The 20,864-nt window shown below is 40.6% G+C and overlaps 1 protein-coding gene across 1 annotated transcript in view; it reads left to right on the top strand.

Moving 5' to 3' along the window:
* Window positions 1-20,864, top strand: part of CRIM1 (cysteine rich transmembrane BMP regulator 1) — a 196,205-nt gene that overhangs the window by 10,254 nt on the left and 165,087 nt on the right. The window contains exon 2 of the mRNA XM_033011059.2: window positions 4,233-4,406. Coding sequence (XP_032866950.2) covers window positions 4,233-4,406 — 174 coding nt within the window. The remainder of the gene's footprint in view (window positions 1-4,232; window positions 4,407-20,864) is intronic.

Raw genomic sequence — 20,864 nt, 5'->3', positions numbered from 1 at the left:
ATCCTGTGACAGGACTTGGGAGTTCAGCAGCCCAGAGCAGCACTTGAATTGTTAGCAAGCTGAAACATTTGCTTTGCAGAAAGGAAGTAATTATATGAATGATGGAAGAAAATGAAAAAAGTTTGGAATTAACATGATGCCTCCCCTCCCATGACTTCCTTATGGTATGAAAGCACACTGAGAAGAATTTATGAAGTATTATGTCCAAGGATTAACTTTGGTCTGAGTAAATGCTTTGTTGTCTGAAAAGGGAATTTCTCTGAAAGAGTTGGAAAAAGTGGGGATCTACATGTAGATAGAAATGGTTTGAAAGAGTGACTTTCAAGATATAGTTGTTGGCCTGCTGTGAGCATCTGAACTGCTTCTAGGCATGTGTGCAGAAGGTAGCTGAGTGGCTATATAGCATCAGTCCAATGTCAACTCAGGATCGCTAAAAAGAGCAGCATGTCCCTTTTTTGCCCCTACCTGATCATGCCAACACAATGAGATGGTAGAAATTGCAACTAAACTAAGATCAGTTTGGATGAAAACTAACAGTTTATTTGGGCTGCTCTTCAGCTGGATTGTTTCTAAAAACTTAAACACCTACTTGATTTTTGAATTTTTAAGTGTCCTAGAAGTCAGATAGTGGATAGGATATGCGTACTGAGGTTAGAAAGGCTCTTAGATTCTTATGTTTGGGTTTTACCAACCCTGCTTGCAGAGAAGTAAAGCCTTCACAAATTATTGTATCGCAATTTCTTCCTTTGTATCATCTGGATTTGAGGTACGCATGAAAGAGCACTATCCTGAAAAGGAAGCCATAGGGGAGGTCAAGCAGAGCATGTAGGAAAATGTTTGTGCTACAGCCTGGAATTTTTCATTATTTGTCCCAGGTTTCCAAATCACTGATGCGTAAAAATTTGGTTTTTGGAATAATCTGCAGGACATGATGATTTTGGGAGTAACAGAGGCTAGGTTACATGCTTCACAGAATCTAGGCTTTGTTCAAGACACGTTTCCGTTATCAGCTGAAATATTGCTGACTTCTAAAGGAGCAAGCATGCTCTACTGAACCACCATTTATCTGCATCAGGCAGAGTACTAGGTGACTTTACCTCAAGTAACTAAAGCCTTGAATTGAAGTGAGACACTGGATTCATACCTGTAGCTCATGTGAGTGCTTTCATGTGATTGTACCTTTAATTCCAAGGAATTTCTCCCTATACTAATGTGACTTCTGAGGATTTACTCTAAGTATGTGTTTAACAAGGCCTTTAACTCCTGTTCATAAAAGGACAAAATAAACTAGGAAAAGGAGACTTAAGTCTGCATGAAAGATCATACTAGACTTTGCATTGATTTACTGAACTAAAATAAGCTCTTGTTACACATTTGCTCATTCACTGATGGAAATCTTGTTTCTAAATGAAATTGTGTGAAAAGCAGTCTGGTAAAAGATGCCCAGGCTAGAACTAGATTTGCATTCTTCCTGTCTGAATGTGACTTTTTTTGGTATTTGCTCCAAGTAATGAAAAATACCTTGTTTCCAGACTTAGCATGTTCGATGTGTAGTCTGCAAATATTACAGAGGAATTTATTTTTTCTTCCATCTTCTTAACGGCTACTGAGCTGATTTTTGAGGTGTGTGTCACTGAAGGCTTCAGGTGCAGCTAGTATCGGACCGTGCGATTCCTGTGTACCTACTCTTCTGTTCCCATCTGAAAAGCCATGACAGGTGGCAGGTGAGATATCAAACACTAATCCATCCTGGAAATACGATAATATTGTGGGTAGTGCCAGAGTGTGTGGTGCATCTGCAAGGAGGCATTCCGAGGTGAGTAAGGGATGGCTCTGCCTTCCATTCTCCGTGGGTCCCACCTTATGTTGGGCGAGCAGCTCTGGCGTAGCAGAGATCCTGCTGATCTCCCTCAGCCGTGAAAAGATCCAAGTGCTGAAATGCCACAGGGCAAAGCAGCACCAATGAGCTGAACTGGTGTGCTGGAAAAGCAAAAGGCGAGCTGGCACGGCGGCCCGCGTGCCCGCCCCGGGGCAGGCAGAGCTCCTCGCCCCTACGCCCGGTAGGGGAGGAGAGCCTCTCTATCAGAAACAAGGAGCAATTCAAACCGTTTTCTTAAAACCGTTAGACAGACAGCTCTGGATGAAGCCATGGTCCCTGCAGTTACACAGTTTGAAACACCACGTCTTGGAGCATAGCTAGAGCTGCTTTTGTTCTTGTCATTACGTGGATTACTGCTGTGATTTGTAAAATACAAATTGTCCAGGCTGTATTCCGGCTTCTCAAAAACAGGATGTATTATTGTTCTCCAAATTCTCCTGATTTTTTTTCTTTTTTTTTTTTCTCCTCCCTCTGCATGCATGGCCTCTTCATGATGACAGTATCCCAAGCATTAGTGAAGCGGCATCTTCTCTTTAATGAATTTTAATAGTTTCTCTTCAGGAACTTCTACACTTCCTTTTTACTTTTATTGATACAGTTGCTGTATGGGATGATAGGTTAAATTTAACTTAAAAAAAAAAAGACAAATTACTTCCTGGGGTTAATGACTGCTCTTCCTTTGCTATTTTTATGGAGTAGAAGAGCCATAAGCTTCCCATGGAGGTTCCCTTATTCACGCTTAAAATTGACTTATTTGTTTATTCAGTGCTTTTTGTCATCAGGATACTTTGCTGATTTATAACAGAAAGCAAACAGTTGTGCGGGGAGGAACGTACATGTGAGAATATGCTGTGACACTTTCTGTAGACCCCATACAGTACTTAACTGGTAAACAGTTCTTTCCAGGTGTTGGTTGTTTTTCCCCAAAACAGGCAAAACCTCAAGTTAGCAGGTATACTACATGTTTCTGTAGAGTGGACAGTGATTACGTGGCCACCCCAGTGTGTGTGTATATACTGTTATTTACTACCAGTGTTTAGATTTCTATTGAGTGTCAGACTACTGAATGGCAAACAGTTCCTATTTGGCTGTGGCCTCCCCTACTGGAGGATAGCTTCTGATAACCCCAACACCACCACCCCCTTCCCCCCCTTCAGAGCTGGAAGGTGTCTTAACTTTTTTGAAGTGTTTTTTGGCAGGATTTGCATTGGCGACTTGCTCATTGATAGTGTATGAAATTGGGATGAACTAGTAGAAGGCACAATAAGAAAGCTGCTGTAGAATATAAGGATGTAAAGATTGAAAATAGGTGTTTGTTCCTTTTGCCATCACTAGAAGTCAGTGGGCTAGCTGTGTGACTATTTTGTAGTACTTGTTCTGGTAGACAGACAAGGTTGGAAAATGATCTGATGCTCCGTAGTGAGGAATACCTAGTGCCTAGTTTATTTTCTTCAATCTTGCATAAAAAACCGTGTATCTTGCTTAAATGTCTGCATGTTGCTGTATGTGTACTTGACCTAAGGAGACTGGGATTTTCTAGAACTGGTAATCTTGGTGGAACTCAGACGAACTGGATTTATCGCTTCCTGGAGCGGGGGGAAAAAAAAAAAAAAAAGCCTGTTGCATGTATCTTCCTTCTGAAAGGAAAATGGGCAGTTGTACAATGGGAGCATCAGTTACACATATTTGACGGGACTAATTCAAAGGGAGTAGAATTATTTGAGAAGAGACTTGTGCTGGCCCAACTATCCCCCTGCCCCTTGACAGCAAGGAGCATGATGTGCTTGAGCAATTCTTCTAGAGTATGGATGGTAAGCTGGGAGTGCTGGAAAATTCACTTTTGGTCATATTACAGAATCAGAGGCCTGGCATCTTGCAGTGTTTTTGTAATAAAAATTTATCTCTGTGGAGTGAATTCTGTGTGATGTATTTTTTAATCGGGTTTAAAAATGCTCTTTCTGACTCAATTTTGCCTTCTAGAACAGCTGCAGATTCTGTCCAACATTCTCACTTCCATGATAAATATAACTTCAAGTATCTGCAAAAGTTATTTCAGTTAGAATAGCACTCATTTGTACTACAGCTATGCATTTCCCTGAGACATCATAGTTTTTCATACAGATGGAAGTAAACAATGCCAATAGCTGTAGCAAAATGGGCAGTAGAGCAGCTGCGAAACATGGCATATGGCAAATCCCACAGTTTAGATTAATCCTTTTTTTCTTTTTAAATCTGTTATCTTGTGTTTAGGACTATGTTGAACTTGAAGTGAATCGTACCCAACTCCAAAGCAGCTGAATTTATGTACTGCAGCCAAAATCCAATAGTGAGCGAGTTTGTTTGTTTATTTTAGATGAAAACTGGGATGATGATCAGCTTCTTGGATTTGAACCGTGCAATGAAAACCTTATAACAGGTTGTAACATAATCAACGGGAAATGCGAATGTGACACCATTCGGACCTGTAATAATCCATTTGAATTTCCAAGCCGGGATACTTGCCTGTCGGCCTTAAAAAGGATTGAAGGTAAGCACTTGTCTTGAGTAATTCAGAGTTAGTAATTTTCCTATGCATTTCATGAAAAGCCAGGGTCTAGTTAAATATGTTTTAGGATGACTTGGGTAGTTTTACGTACTTGTGGTCATGTACTTTTCAGAAGGCAGTTACATGTTTTAAAGGAGGATGGGACTTTAGTAAGCTTGGCCTTCCAAATGCGTTTAAGAATGGAAGAAGCTAATGCTCTGTGCCTTGTGTGTTACCATGTTTGCCGATTTTAAGACTGAAACCATTCTGTTTATAGTTTGGGGTAGCTACCTTCACATATCTTCAGTTGTAAAGCAGTGTGGAACACTCGCTTTAGATGTATTGATGTGACTGAACCATGACTAAACACAGTGGATTTTAATAGCAAAGGCATAAAAAAGGAGTAGTTGTTGATTATACTTGTATCTTTTCTTATATGAATGTGTGAATTGCTATTTTGGTTAGGTTGACATAATGTAGCATTACTTCAGTGCTTCTATTTTTCAGTTTCCATGTTCCTTTGATTAGACTTGCATTAGGTCACATATGTTTATGCTTCTGTGCATTTCCATAATTTTTTTTTGTTTGTTTGTTTGGGTGTATTTTTGTTGTTGTTGTTACTTATGGCTGAACTGGAAATGAGTTGGCTCAGATATATTCAGGTGGAATTAAATTCCCATAGTGTATTTCTAGGATTGTTTTGGACAGCTATTAGAGGTTTGATCTTGGGCCCTTTCTATTAGCCTGTAATTACCGTTTTTCATGTTCCTGGGCACTTTGGAAAATAAAGTTGATTAATGTTGTGAACCTGCTTAATTAGTCTACATATTGCAAAAGTAAATGTATTTACAAAGCTACTAACCATATTTAAAGTTACTATCTTTGAGTTAAGGAAACCTGATCTGATGTCATCTGTTGTATGCCTTTTGTGAGAAGAAAATTGGTTTTGAGCTACAGACTTTAAACAAGGAGATCTTGTAAGAAAAATGTAGCTGGCGGAAACACATTCATTATTGCCGGTCATGATGTTGATCACTAAAGGTGTACAAGTGCTTTGTGTGTGTTTTTTTGTGTTTCTTTTAGCTCTAGGCAGGAGAGGCACAGCCTTTGGCCTCTTGTGTGCTGTAGTAGTGGGCAGTAGCATATATGGGTTCTGAAGTGAACTTACCACTTGTTTACTTGTGAATGTGTGACTAATTGTAGTAGTTCAACAGGACTCTTGGCTTGACAGTACATCATGTGTTTATACTTGCTAAGAAAATTTGCTGTGGGATGCCTTTTTGTTTTTTTGCAGACTCAGAAGAAATGGACTTAGTTTGTGGAATGGCATAGCTAAAGCAGGTTGATTCTTTGAGTAGCGTGCTTGCAGCAACCTTTTGTTTCAGCTAAATTCCCATTTTAAAAGAATAGCATTTTAGCTTAGCCACGAGGTAACAATATTCTGTCTGTAAGCCATCTGGTATGACAGTGATGGTGCAATTGTTTTTCAGAGGTGTAATTTTCTTTTTTTGTTTGTTGTCTTGGTTTTATTTCTATTTTTGGGGAGTGGGGAAGGTGTTCTTCCAAAGTCTCAGTCTGTAGGGCACCAGGAGAAGAGTTTAGGACCTGTTTATTTTTTTTTTTTTAATCCTTCACAGATAGGAAAGATAATTAATGCAAGTGATGAAACAACAATAGTACCCTTAAATACTAGAAATCTGGCAGTTATAACCTGAGTGTTGTAACAGTCCAGGTTTTACTTATAAGAATGTGAATTTGCATTTGAATCCTCAGACAATCAAACCCTACCACTGAGGAATGTCGGAAGTTAAATCCATCTGTATTTCCCAATAGAAGGACACAAGTCCTAGCATAACTTCAGTTTGTCTACATTTGACAGCTTTAGTCGGTCAAATCTGCCTACTGTGGTTTGCACTTTAATTGCTTATTCCCTCTTTCTCTAACTAGGATTGGGAATTGAATGCTAGCTGCTTATGGAGTTTATTTCTTTAAATGTGTTGCCTCTTGTTTTGGTAATTAAAATGTATGCTTCATCCTGTACCTAAGCTATTGGAAAAAAAGAACTTTTTTCCCTCTTGTGCTTACCACATCGCTGTTTGGTAAGCAAGCCAGTAGAATGGGATAGCCACTTCAGCGTGTCTGAACCAGTATTTGCTTTTTGAGTATTTCAGCCTTTCAAGGTTTATAGTCTAAAAGTTGAATTCATCTATTTGGAAAGTCTACCTGAAACACCACCTGGGTAGTGTGCAAGCCAGGAGGCTTTTTGAGAATGTTAAAATGGAGAAATCTTTCAGTTTCTTCGAGGCAAGCTAAGTCTTAAACTGTAGTGTCGTGTAAAAAGGGGTGATTGATAAGATCTGTTAAATGTAGCTAAGATTTTCCTGAAATCCAAAGCACTGATGTGTATCCTTCAGTCTTTTGGCTTTCATGTTAAAGGTAATAGCAGGAAGCTTTGAAACCAGTAATTTAGATCTTGAAATAGTCTAGTAGAATCTGCTGCCATAGAAAGTGGGACCAAGAGAGGGTAGTCTAACTTCCCTCTCCTCACCACACTTCTTACGGATAATTAAACATAACTTCCCTCTCCTCACCACACTTCTTACGGATAATTAAACACACAGTGTGATTAAAAAGACATAAGTAGTGCACCTGAATGTTTGATATACCATAATCGGAGTTTCTTAAGAAAACTTAAAGGAAAGTGTCATCTAAGCAGCTGCTTTCATGTGCTTTCTACTTTGAGGATACTTACTAAGCAATTTAAAACGGTTTCTGTTGTTCAGTGACTTGTGTCACTCTGCAAGACTTTTGATATTAATTATAAGTTTGTGTATCAATCACATCTTGATGAACTTCCATAACACAAGGGAAGATACTTAACCCCATCCTGCTGAGGGGGAAATGGGTCAGATAGCTTTCCTTCTAATTGTGGAGGTAATGGGGAAGGTCCTGTCAAGTGAACTGGTTTGTTTCTGGGTTTTTTTTAGTAGTACTATTCTTAAAAGCACAGCTGAAATAGACTTATAACTTTACAGAATATTTGACAAATTGGAACCTAGAAAATTAGTATACAATGGCATCTGGAGAGATTCTGGCTCAAGCAATTTCATTAAAAGTTTCATAGCTATGACAAGTTATCTTGGGCTGTATGAATTCATTTAACTGAGGACCTACTTTCCAGTTTCCTGAGCAGTTGAGGCAAGGCTGTTAGAGGCCCGTGGTGCTAGATCAGTATGGTTTGCTTGTTCTGATTAAAATGAGTTCTGTGGCTTTTCTTTCTTCTTTCTCTTGATCTCTTTTTTTTTTTTCTTTTTTTCTTTTGTTGTTTTTTTTTGTTTTTTTTTTTTTTTTTTTGTTGTTGTTTCCTTGCAAGAAGCAGCAAGATTTCATTTATGTTGCCCCAACCATACTACGTATACCTAGGTCCGTGCACAGGAGATGCTGCTGCAAATTTATAGCATTAGTGGTAGTTGCCAGCTCTATCAACCAGTACTGCTCACTGAAAGCTACCTTTGCCTTCAGGTGTGGAATCTGTTCCGTAAATACAACCTGGCAAATAACAACAAGCAGTGAGCCAGAATCTGGAGTCCCATTTCCAGATGTGAACTGCATATGTGCCAAGGGATAGGGACTTTTGGTTTCTTGTGTATTTTTGTGCTCGCACCTTCCCTTTCTAGTGTCTCGCTAGTCATCTTCCTTTTTTTATCTAGTCTGTCTTAGGCTTTTCAAGCTGTGTGTGGTCTTTCCTTCCGGGCTGGATATCAGTTCTAGCTTGCTTACTCAGCTAACCCAAAGTTTTCTCTTGCTTGATTCATATAGGATCTTTATTTCCCTATCAGCTTATGTCTGCCTACCTCCCTGGGCTCCTCCTATTTTGTTCTACCTTTACCATTCCCTTCCTTCTTTTCTTGCTTTCTTCGCCTACCTATTTCAACCCTGTTTGCACCCCGGTTCACTTAGACAAGCCACCTGTGACAAATAAGACAATTTTATATGTCCTTCCTTCCCCAAATCAGTCTGCATGGGCTCTAATGTCATGTTGCTTAGGTATCACTGACAGGGTCTTTTGTCTCCCAAAGTTGGCTCTGCCCTGAACTGGGAAAGCCTGTAATAAGGAATCTCTTTTAATCTTTACTCAAATATATAAGTTCTGTAGAGGTGCTGATGTCTATTTGCAAGAAAGTACTGAGAGGCTAATGCAGGGTCCCTAATGATATAGGTATTGAAGGCAGTTGTCCCCACCCCTTGCCGTTATTTTCCTGAGAAATAGTAGGATTAGATACATTTGAAAGGATTGGTTTTGTCATAAAACTCGGTAGTTAACTAGTTCTTTGTGTTCTGCAAACGTTCAAAGAGTTGTAACCTGAACAGAGTACCATATAGCATAGAGTATATTTGTGCCTTAGAAGTCTCCCAGCCCCATTGCCAGTCTTAAAGTGCCTTCTTCTCTACATGGACCATCAGTGACTTTTCATATAGAAAGTTTGTACAGAGGTCATGAACCATCCTTTTGTGAGGAAATGCACACCTTTGGTTCTAGAAAGAAACTGTCTGGAAAAGCTATTGCATATTTAAATAATAATAGATTCCTGTGTTGGTGTGGGTTGTTTTGTTTTTGTGGTGTGTGGTTGTTGGTTTTTTTTTTTTTTTTTTTTTATTGTTTTGTTTTGTTTAAAATGCTTTTGCTTTTGGTTATTGTCTTGATGAGTGCCTGCTCTGATATGGTTCAGGAAATCCTGTGTTCTTGAGCTTGGGAAGCTTGTTTCTATTCGGGAGACTGTTAATGATGACAGCTTGGTTGAGCTTGGACTGCTGGAGTGGACTGTGGAAAATATGGCCAGAGGGTGAAAAGTGATAAGATGCTGTCTGCTCAGCCACAGTAACAGGCAGAAACCTAATAAGCTGTATCTGTGCATTCTTGCAGTCATGATCTGCTAAGAATTAGCTGCAGACAGTACAGGAGAGTCAGTTCTTCAGACTGAGAAAGACACGGAGTATTAGAGTTGAGGGAAGTAAAAAAGAAGTAACTTTTTCATCAAGATACATTTGTAGGGCACTGGTAGGTAGTAGCATTGAAAACCTGTGTAGTGCCAGTGCAATTATCTCGAAATCTTGCCTAGCATGTGTGAAGGGTCACTAGGAAGCCAGTATCTGAAGTGACCCAGCCTCAGTAGTTTCAAAGACAGTATTCTAGCTCTGGGATCTTTTTTTTTTTTTTTTTTTTTTTTTTGTTTGTTTGTTTGTTTGTTTTTTGTTTTTTGTTTTGTTTTGTTTTTTTTTTCCCTCTCCCTCTATGCTAGACTCTGGCAGCAATTCAGATAGCCCAGCAGAGCTTTAAGGGACAGGAACCTAAGGATGGTCTGGAGCCTGTTCCTCCTGCCTCTGCCCGTGCGGGTCAGGATCTGTGCTGCCACGAGCTGCCCGGGGGAAGGCAGTGTGCCCTGCCGCCTTCCCCCTTCCTTGGAATGGTAACTCGCTTCTTAAAAAGTGGATCCTGCTAGAGCAGCTATCTCCTCTGCCCTCTGGAAAGTGACGGGAAAGTCAGGGGTCAGAGGCATCCAGCCTTTCACTAGGTGGGCTGTACTTCAGGTCGGGATCTCCTCGACTGGATTTACTAAAATCTTCAGTTTGCAGGTTCTTTCAAAGATGGGAAACTTCCCGATACAAGCTTGCCTCTTTAAAGTAATTTGGCAGCAGTGTTTGTTTTGATAATATCAGGTACTAGTGTGACACACAAAGGTGTTCTCCAGCACTGCGGAGAGCACAAGTGCCACCAGCCGTAGCAAAGGTGGTGGGTTTGTGTCTCTCAGGTTCCCTCAGGTTACACTTGAGCACTAAGAGGAAGAACCAACTGACTTTCTTCATCAGTTCATACTCTACCAAAGCATTTCCCATGTCAAAGTTAAGCCCAGTCTTTATTCGGAATATATATGAAGGATAAGATTTGTGCCTTCTTTGAAAGATGCGATGAGTGCTTTACGTAAACAAACACCCTTCACTTGCAACTCTGTCTGCATGTAAAACCTGCTGCTGATACTAGGTTACTAAAACTTATTTTAAGAGTTGCTTCTTGGTTACCTGGCTCCCACCTTTCTGAGATATTCACTGCTGTCCTTCGTAGGGGAAAGGGAAAGGCCTTTTAAGTTGCTGGTATCTGTTAAGCTGGTTTATTGCAACATACTCCCTGCATTCCATTATTTTTTTACATGTAACTGAATAACTTTATGCTGGCAAATGTTGCCATACCTGTTAGACCAGTCCTGGAATAACAAAAATGAGAAGGTAATTTTATTCTGAATGCTTGTTTGGTTGTTGTTGAGTCTGATTTTGTGTTAAACTTCACTTGTGTGGTCTTAATGGCTGCAGCTAGGTTGAAAAACTAGAACAGAATAAATCCAGCTTTATGCTGAATTGTCGGGCAAGGAGGGGGATGAAATAGTTTCAAATGTGCTTAATCTGATACACTTTCCACTCCTCTCGCATAACAATTAATGTATGTTTTTGCTCAAATAACTGAACTTTGAAGATTGGCATGTATTTGCAATAAGGAATGTGATTGTGGCAAAGGTCCAGATTTTACACTTGAACATGCTTGTGAGAGCCAAGTAAATGCATTTGAAGGCAAAATTTCACATGAAACACAGAGGAAAATAGCAGTATAGCTTTTGGGCTTTGTTTCTGAATGCATACATACAGAAGGAAAAACCATTTGATGTGGAAATAGTACAGATTAAGAATGCTGATAGAAACTTTAATACACAAAGAAATCTTCCAAAAACCAAAAGAGAAGAGAACTCACTCAATAATTGATGAGAGGGTTTTGTGACAGTGGCACATCTGGCAGTGCAGTTGCCTTCAGAGCATAACAGAGTGGTGTTAAATTGAGGACTTGTCCCTTTTCTGACTCTAGCTCCTCAGAGAACTGTTCCCTGATCAAGGGAGTATGATCTTTTTCTAATGTATTGGCTCTTTTACCATGTCCTATTTTTAAGATGAGTTGTCACACAGAGAACATCTGTGCCATGAAATTTCAAGCTAAGAGATAGAAAACCTTGCAGAGGCTTGAAAAAGATATCAAAAAGGAAAACCGACTTTCGTATTTCTGTACTGATGTGACTGGATACCTAATTTTAGGCTTAATTAGATTATGAATAAGGCTGATTGTATTGGGAGATGGGGGGGGGGGGGGGGGAACCGCATTGCAGAAACTGTTAGGAGGGAAGATTGAAGAAAGAACCCAAAACTGAGCAGCTGGTTTTAAAAAATAAAACTACAAGTGTGACTGTCACAGGAATTACTTACAATTGTAACTAATCCTGTATCTTTACACTTCTGTTTTTTTCTGTTCCATTTTATGTAAATATGTGGTGTTCTTACAGTGTAGTAACTGAGCTTATTGCCTTTCTGTGCTACACTTGTTTATGTGAGCTGCTGTGCAGATGCTACCCTTGCCTTTCCTCCTTCCACATCCAAATCCCTTGGGTATGTAATGCTTATGGAGAGGGTAATGGATCTTCAATTTGTGGTACTTAAGTTTCCTTCAAACTTGCAGTTTCTGAGATTGCTGTGGATGGAAGGGTAACCTTAACTGCAGGATTTGGGGACAGGATCCTACAAAGCTAGCAATCAAATGTGGATGGTCAAAGTGTGGTTGTTCCTAGAGACAGAGGAGCATTCTTCTTGATTTTTCTGTTTCAAATGCTTACCTGCATTCATCTGAACGTGAATACAAGATAATTTACTGTACCTGGAGCTTCTGTAAGAGAAGGAAAAAAACAAGCAGGTATCTTACAGCTGGTAAGCTTTTGCTTTTGATAAATTCAGTGCCTTCTAAATATTTTTTTTCCATGTTGGCAAGTAGGCTGTGCTGAAGTGCATCTACGTTAACTGTTGTGGCAAGTTACAGGTTTTAATGAATGCTTGACCTTAACTTCTGCTAAAGTTGGGGAAGAGAGAGAAAATGGAGCAGGTGACTTTTAGCAGAATGCTTTCAGATACAGTGTTGATTTTAAGGATCAAAAGTTATCTACACATGACAGAAGAGACCCGAGTAAAGATCTTGAATAGAATGGTCTGTAAACATTAGGCTAATGTTGCATGCTGGCAGGAAGCTATATTCCTGTGGCACTTGGTGTGCTGGGTCACAGGTCTTGTTTTGACAGGGCAAGTCTTGTTTGGATATACACAACACTAATGCCGACAGAGATAACTGCATGTTGGATGAATGTAACCAGTGATAGTGATATCAGTGACATACTGGTCAATATGACAACTTGAATACAATGGTTATGTCTCTAAAGTTGTCCTTTTTTTGTTTACCTCCAGTAGACTTCAGCTGTCTCTTTCAAAGAATGATACAACCATTCAGTTACAAAATGTTGCTATATAGCATGGTGACAAATTATTTAAGGTCTTTGTCTCCAAATTTAGGCCTTGAATTATCTTGTGAAGTTTTGTTGTTGGTATTTTTCCAAATAGAACAAACAGTATGCAGCTTCCACAGCATTAGATTAACGTTTCTGTGCAGTAGAATGAAGCACTTCCAGTAAAATGCTTGTCTGTAAGATGGATGGGTGGACACGAGCATCAAAGCAAGATCCTGTGAACCAGTTGGGCTTCAGAAACTTTGAAGTTGGATAATCCCTTGCAGAGGATGAAACATGGGAATAGAAAGGAGAAAGATCAGTGTTTCTGGAAAACGTGCATTGGCCCTACTTCAGAACAGGCTGCAGATAGGATGCTTAATAAGCTTGATTTGCCCCACAAGCTTTTAAGCAGAGCAAGGATACTCATATAATTGTTCCAACAGTACCCTTATCTAGATGCATGAGAATTTAACTTAGTCTAACTTAAATGTCCAAAAAAAATGTGTATGAGCCTGTTTTTTATCTGTATTCACTACTAGTAGATGAAACACTTCTTCCCCTCCCTATATAAAAGCACTTGCTAATTAATACAGTAATAGATGTCCCTATCAAATAACTTGCAAATTTAAAACTTTTGCTCTGTAAGAAAGCAAAATGATTAATATTTGCAACGGAATTGTGATATTAGTGATAAGAAAAACAAAATTAATCCCCTACCATTTTTTTTTTATTTATAAAAGTATTTAGTGTCTGTGCATTAACATATCTAATATGGGACTTGAAATTCATTTTCACTTTTGTTTTTTCTCTGCTGGTAAGTGCAGGGGACTTTTAATTGCTGGTCAAACTTTTGGGGGGTTGTCGTGGTTTAGGCCTGATTGACAGCCAACCACAATGCAGCACCTCTCTCTCCCTTCCCCTCCGGCAATGAGAAGGGACAGAGAGCCAGGCTTGGGGTTCAAGATAGGACTGGGATGGGGGAAAATCCCCCTTTTATGATCCTGAGCAAAAGGCAGACTCGTTAGGGGAAGAAAAAAAGAACATACATTTATTACAGACACTCACAACACATAACAGAGTAGGACAGTGAGAAGCATTGCCACATCTTGAGAACACCTTCCCCCCACCCCTCCCTTCTTCCCGGGCTCAGCTCTGCTCCCGATATCTCTGCCTCCTCCCCCAGGGGCGCAGGGGCAGGGAATGGGGGGTGCAGTCAGCGCTGCCACTTCCTTCATCTTCGGTGAGGGGAGTGTCCAAAACTTGTTACCCCCTGCTCCATCGTGGTCCCCCTCTCACAGGAGACAGTCCTCCACAAACTTTCTCTGACTTGAATTCCTCCCACGGGCCGCAGCGTTCCCCACACTGCTCCGTCATGGGTCACTAACTTCCTCCGACTGGATTCCCTCCCACGGCTGCAGCCCTTCCCGAGCTGCTCCGGCGTGGGACTCCCCCGCATGCTGCAATCCTCCCAGCACTGAATTACAGCAGCGGGGCTACCTTTTCCCATGAGACCCCGGCCTTCTTCAGGCACAGAACCTTGATCAGCTGAGCAGGAACGACAGGCTGTAAATCAGTGTCTGCTCCACCGTAGATCTTCATGGGTGGCGGGGGGGGCCGCCCTGCCGTCTCCCCACAGGATACAGGGGGGTCTCTGCTCCGGCACACCTCCCCCCTCCTTTCTTCCTCCGTTCCTCCACTGCCCTTGGTGTTCATGCAGCTGCAGCAACTCCTCCTCACAAGTCCGACTGCCCGTCACCACGTCCCTTCTTAAATACGTTATCGCAGAGGTGCAGCCGATTGGCTTAATTTCCCAAACAGAAGTGGAGCTGGGGGAGCTTCGAGAAGCTTCTCACAGGGGGCCGCCCCGATAGCCCCCTCCCCTGCCACCAAAAAACTCCACCACTCACTCAACCCAGGACAGGGGTGTAGCTGAGCTCCTGCCCCCATCATCTTCAACCCAAGGTTCCACTCAGCCCTGTTGCTGGCAGTGATACCGATCTGCAGGGAAGGAGTCTCCAGTTTGTTTCCACATTCAGTGTAATAACCTCTTGAAAATAATGTTGTAAGTGAGATACTGTCCTAGATCTACCATTGGATTGTGCATTGAGCTCTCGCACCACTTGCTCCATCGGTTAGTCCGTTTTAGTGTACGTTGTGAATCATTTCAAGTAGAAGACTTGGGCTGCTTCTGTTCTTCCTTCAGCCCATTGCTGTTAGCCACTTCTAGCAACCTTGGGAATGGGATATTTAGTCTGGGACCATTTTCTTTCGTAGAAATGGCAAAGTTTCCTCCTGTGTCAAGTGAATACTTCATCAGGTCTAGCTGTAAGGCACCTGTCTAGGAAACTGCCCTTTCATTGTTACTGGGTGTGATTATTTTGATAGATGTACGCTTTCAGAAAAGAGCACTATTGTTATAACCATTAAAAATCATGTCTGAATTTCTTCAAATGTGTGGCTAACTGTTTCTCATCTCCCCACAGGCTTGGGTGGATTTATTTATTTATTTATTAAGGAAACTTTGCGTTACTAACCCTTCTTCTCCAGGTTGTCAATCCTTATTAATTTAGTAGTATTCGATCTGGCTGATGCTATGTGACAAATCCGTAGTCTGTCCTTCCCTATTGAAAAAGGGGTGTGTGTGTGTGAAACCCCTGCATAAAGCTTTTTGATAAGTTCCTCTTATAATGTCTTCTGAGAAGAATTTTTCACCCTACCCCAGAGTGTTAGCATGGATACTGTTAGTACAGCTCATGCTATTAAAAAAAAAAGTCCAAATGTCTGTTTAAGGGTATGGAAACTACCTAGCTGTAAATGGGCTTTTCAGGACTCAGTTCCACCTTTGCTGGTGACACTGCAGTGAGGTGGTGCTCCGGCCAGTATCCTTACGTGCGGGACCCGAGCGTGGGTAGTACATGTGTGCCCTCTAGGGATGCTTAGAAATAAAATGCTTGCTCTCTAAATTCTGGGGCATCTGTCTATTCACATCAATATATTTTTGGACACGTGTTCGTGTTTCTAGTTACTGATAAAGGATTCCTCTACAAAAATACTTGGGTAGAGGGTGAGTGTTTTATAGGTAAAGCACTGACCTTGAGGTTGAATGGCTTTCTCAAAAAAACCCCCAAACAAACAAAAAAAAAACCCAAACCCTACCAAAGGTATTCCTAGCCCTACTGCCAACAAGCAATCACTCTACCCCCCCCCGAATCACTGCCCATGTTCTCTTCCTTGTAGTTCTAGATTCCCTCAAGTGTTCTGTATTCGGAGTATTTTGTAAATTTTTGCTGTTCAAATTCAAGAAAACTGCCTTCATCATTCATCAACTAACTTATATGATGTACGTTAAATAGCTTATGTAAAATCAGATATGTTATGTTAACTTCTGTTAAAAGATGCAAATTCTTCCTTTCTGTCCAGAAGAGGTAAAGCTTTCAGTAACTCTTAGCTTCAGTTAGGAAGAGAACAAATAGTACTTCTGTACGATCAACTTTGTTCTAGACATGTAAAAATTGTTGTCATAGTGACAAACCAATCTACATAATTTAAGGTGCTAGAATTTAAATGACTTGTCAGATACATATGCCAGAATTGCAACTTCTATAAATGAATGTAGTAATATGTTAAATGTGTTTGGCACTAGTGTATAACTTTATAAGGACAAAGAAAACACTCTCTTGATTTAAAACAAACAAACATTAAAAAAACAAAACAAAACAAAAAAAACCCAAACAAACCCAAAACTGGAAATTCATATCTGCTTTTGACCTCTGGCTAGGAGATGCAGTCACATACAGCAGTGGAGGAAATGCCTGACATTCTCACCATCTGAGCTGGGGCTTCCAGCTCTTTGGCACACTTACATGTGTAGGTCTGATGTTTTTTCTTCTCAGTTGTCATTGCAGGCTTCTTGTAAAAGTGAATAGGGGACAAGGTAATGCCAAAAGCAACATGTTTCATCTTTCTGTGATGTGTATTAATTGCTTTATGGGAATTTGGAACACAAATTCCTAATCTCTTGTACACTTCTAGAAGCCAGGTTAGAATATTAGTATCAAGATTTTACAACTTGAGTAAAAGTGACGTATTTTTAAAAAGCCAATCTGGATGCTTCTGATGAAAACAAATTTGAACATCAGAAATTGTCCAATAAACTTGTGACTGAGATACCATACTGAAATGATGGAGAAAAAACAAGATGTAAAATAAAATAAATCTGTTAAACAAAGTATTCTGATTACTTTGCTGTTTATAGTTTGTGGGTAGTGTGAGTGTTCCTCACCTGGATACATGTGACAGAAAACTAAAATAGCAATCTCAGTGCTGCTGCTTTTCAGAAGTCTTGTACTTCGTACTGCCACATCGGCCACAGATGTGAGTGTAGAGCTTATACTTTACTCTGTGACGCTGTTCTAAGCATCCAGTATTTGCCTGCCCTCTGTGTGCAAGCCAATGCTTTCAACTTCTAGCTTGCAATAGCTGGATGCCTTCTTCTGGGGCTTTAATGCCCTGCCAAATAGGCAGACTGGGTAGAAGGACAAACACCTTGAGCCTGGAACCCACCTGGTAGAGCTAGAGCCCCAGGGAGCTCAGTGCAGTCTGTCTGCTTGAACTGGATCTGTCCCTGAACAAGATGTCAACAGCCCCAGAAGTCCTGAGTAAGAGCAGTAGAATAAGGCAGGACTCCTCATCTCATCTTTCCTAGAAGCTGAAAACACCAAGTGAGCCAAGTAAGATCAAACTGGAGTGTGAGTGTGTGTATGAAATGAGAAATAAATATTTTTTTTTTTTTTTTTCCCAGACATCTCCTAGTGTTGGAGAATTAAAATGCTTAACAGATCAGTGTGCTCATGCTGTTTGTTGTGTGACATTGTGTGTTAGGCAAGAAGTTGAGTACTTCAGGAGAGGGGAGTTTTGGGAGAACGTGTAAGTAATTGAGGGTGGATAGGACCCAGATCCTGACTTGAGGGCCGTACCTGGATAGTAGGGCTTCATTCGTTATAAAGAAACAGATGAATTGACTGATTCACTGGTAAATCTGAATCTCTTACAAAATACGATATGCATAATATCTGATGGATGTGTCTGAGGTGCAGATCTAGAGACTCATGGAAATGAGAAAATTGTTTCTCATCTCAACACGTGAAGTGTGCTATTTTAGAACCTTTTATTACTGCATAAAGTTATTCTAACTTTTTTTTTAAGAGTGTGTCTCCATTCTTTTTCAAAACTCTGTGGCATGTTACTGAGACTCCTGCACCAGGTCTGTAGGAGCTAGCATCGTATAAAGGGATGCTACACCTTGATATACTGCCCGAAAACAACTTACTGGCTCCTGTGCCATTCTGTCTGAGCAAGCTATTTATTGGGATGAGGTGTAAATGAGGAGATTGGTTAACCTCTAATTAACAATCCCTCATGAGGATTGTCCTGTATTAAGGGGCTGTGGTTTACTACTGTACTCTGCAAGTTCCTTAGGTTGCAGTTGGCTTTCGACAGAGCTATTCAGCACTAATAGGAAGTGATATTTAAGTGAAACTTGAAAACTGAGATAAAGATGGGTCTTCACAATAACACATCCCTAACTTCTTTTAAATGATACATGATGTTCCGTTAGTGTGAGTAGCTTTCTGCATGTAGACTAGAGCATGAACACTCACTGTAAGAAAGCCTAATGCTTTCTGAGCATCATCAGTTTGGTTCAGGAGGCTGCAGACAGGGCAATTCGTGTCTGACTTTTACTCACAGTCCTACATTTGTGAAGTACTGCTTTGCCAACACATTTATTCCAACGATCTCTGTTTTCTTTCTCTATCCTAGGGACTATTGCTGTGAAAGCTACTAGGTTGTTGACAAGGAAAAGAGCTCTGCTTTCTAGTAAAAATCTACTCTGTCTACAAAACGTAAAACTGATTGATCAAACACGGTTTCACATCAAGATACACGTGCACCTCTTTTCATCGCTCTGGTAGTTCTCACATGCTTGTTTTCCAGCTATACCTTACACAGCTGAAATTCAAATTTTGGAATACAGAGCAAGAAATTAAACTTGCTGAAACCTCCTTTTATTTTCTGGTAAAAGTCCAGCAGAGATCTGTGAATCATTGCTAGCTCCATAGTATTTTTTTTTTTTTTTACTCCTTCTTCCCCACCCCTTAAGGGGGAAAATTGCCATAGGCTACAGCCAAGGAACTTTGGGGAGGGTACAGGGATTGCTGTAGTCAGAAGAAAAATCTGGAGAAGGCAAAGGAAAGATATCAAAAGGATAGGGCTTAAAGCTCTATAGTGCTTATGATCTTGCTTATGTTTTGTTTTTTGGAGGGGTTTGGTGTGTTTGTTTTGGTTTGTGGTTTGGTTTTTGGTGTTTTTTTTAGTTAGGTTTGGATATTTTAATTTCAGGCCAGGGGAAGAAAAAACCCATTTCTGTTATTTACCAAGGAATCTGTAGTAGCCGTAGCTCAGAAGTGCTCATGGCTTACCAGGGTTATAAAAGTTGACAAATGGGGGCTGGAACTTGAAGCAACCGTGAGGGAATAGGCTGGTAAGAATATGAGATCACTTCAAATTACATTGTCAATACTCTTGTGGAGGAAGCATATCTGTCTTACGTAGAAAAGAGTTGTTTGTTACCTAGCTATGTCCATGTCAGGTGTGTTCTCTGAATATGCCTTTGATAGGTTTCATTTCTTAAAAAAACAAAACAAAAAACCCAAACAAACGAAAAAAAGATGCAGTATGCTGTTCCGTGCTTTGTAGTCTGGTGGTTTGGACTGATCCTGACTAAGTTGAATGAGTGATACTTCCTTTCTCATCTGTGTTTTGTGTAAACAAAGACTGACCTAGTTTAGGCATTAAAGTGCTTCTGGCGTTGAATCTCAAGTGGGAAAGGGGGCTTTTGAGTTTATGGCCTGGCAAAAAGAGGGAGTTCTTCTAGCCACTTGCCATAAGGAGTTTCTGCCTCTGTGCTCCTCTGTGTCCCTGTCCCTGTTGCCTTGACATGACACGCTGTGGGTCCATGCTGTGAACCGGGCAGGGGAATCCATTAAGCTGTTGGGGCTGACAAAGATTCTTTATTGACAAACTGCGATGCAGATGGTGTCATGAGGAAACGAGGCTTTTATCGTTTTGCTGCTTTTGTCTCTCAGTCTCTGCCTTTCCCTGTTTCCTGCCCACAATTATTTTTGAGATTTATCAGATTCCAGCAGTTACGACAAATGAATAGGGACCTCAAAGGTACTATAATACTCCAAGTACTGAGAATGAGCAGCTGACAATGAGAGACTATACAACATGAAATCGACTTCAATATTAGGCTGCGTATAATCTACAGGAGCTGGAGGAGGGATGAAGAGAAATATACTACAACTATCTGAACAGCTAGAAGAGCTTCAGTTGAAGCTCTCATCATCTTGGGTGCTACAGAATGTCATTCTGAAACAGAGCTGCAGGGAACCAGGCTTGGTAATTTCAGTGCAAGTGAAACTGTCTTCTCTGTTCTGCTCTGTGCTGTCAGATGCTTTCAGTTCAAAAAAAAAAAAAAAAAAAAAAAAAAAAAGGTAATAATAACATGGTAAAAACAATAATTCAAGGCTCTAGATGCCACTAGGTGGCAGAACCCCTGCATCTGTTCTGTAGATGTCTTTTCCTGTGTCTTGATTCTTCATCTGAGTATATTGAAAATGCTTTTCAGCTATAGTGTAATGAGAATAGACATTGGTAGGGATGCTTAGGTGCTATCCTAATAGGGCTGGTATTGGCTGTTGTGGGAAACAGGCAGGGCTTTCAACACTCTATATCCTTTACTGTTCAGACTTCTACCTCTTTCCATTTAAGTGTCAACACATGGCTTTTTCTTTCCCAGTTCCTTGGTTATATTGTTAATAGATCAGAAACGAGGAGATGACAAAGCGACGTTTAAGATGAATGCACTGTAAGGACTGGCAGCAGTGGCAGGAGCATGGAGGTGGTGAACGGTTTAACCTATGGTGAAAGGCATGATTTTTTTGAGTGTTGGAAGCTCACAGTGTTGTGGAGTGACTCATTTCTGTTGGTGAGATGTTTGTAGCTGAATAAAGGTACCACTTGGAAACAAATG

This window comes from Tyto alba, unplaced genomic scaffold, assembly GCF_018691265.1.
Source record: "Tyto alba isolate M040663 unplaced genomic scaffold, T.alba_DEE_v4.0 Super-Scaffold_16, whole genome shotgun sequence".
NCBI lineage: Eukaryota > Metazoa > Chordata > Aves > Strigiformes > Tytonidae > Tyto > Tyto alba.
The sequence above is the reverse complement of the archived record's forward strand: the minus strand, read 5'-3'. Positions and strand labels throughout refer to the sequence as shown.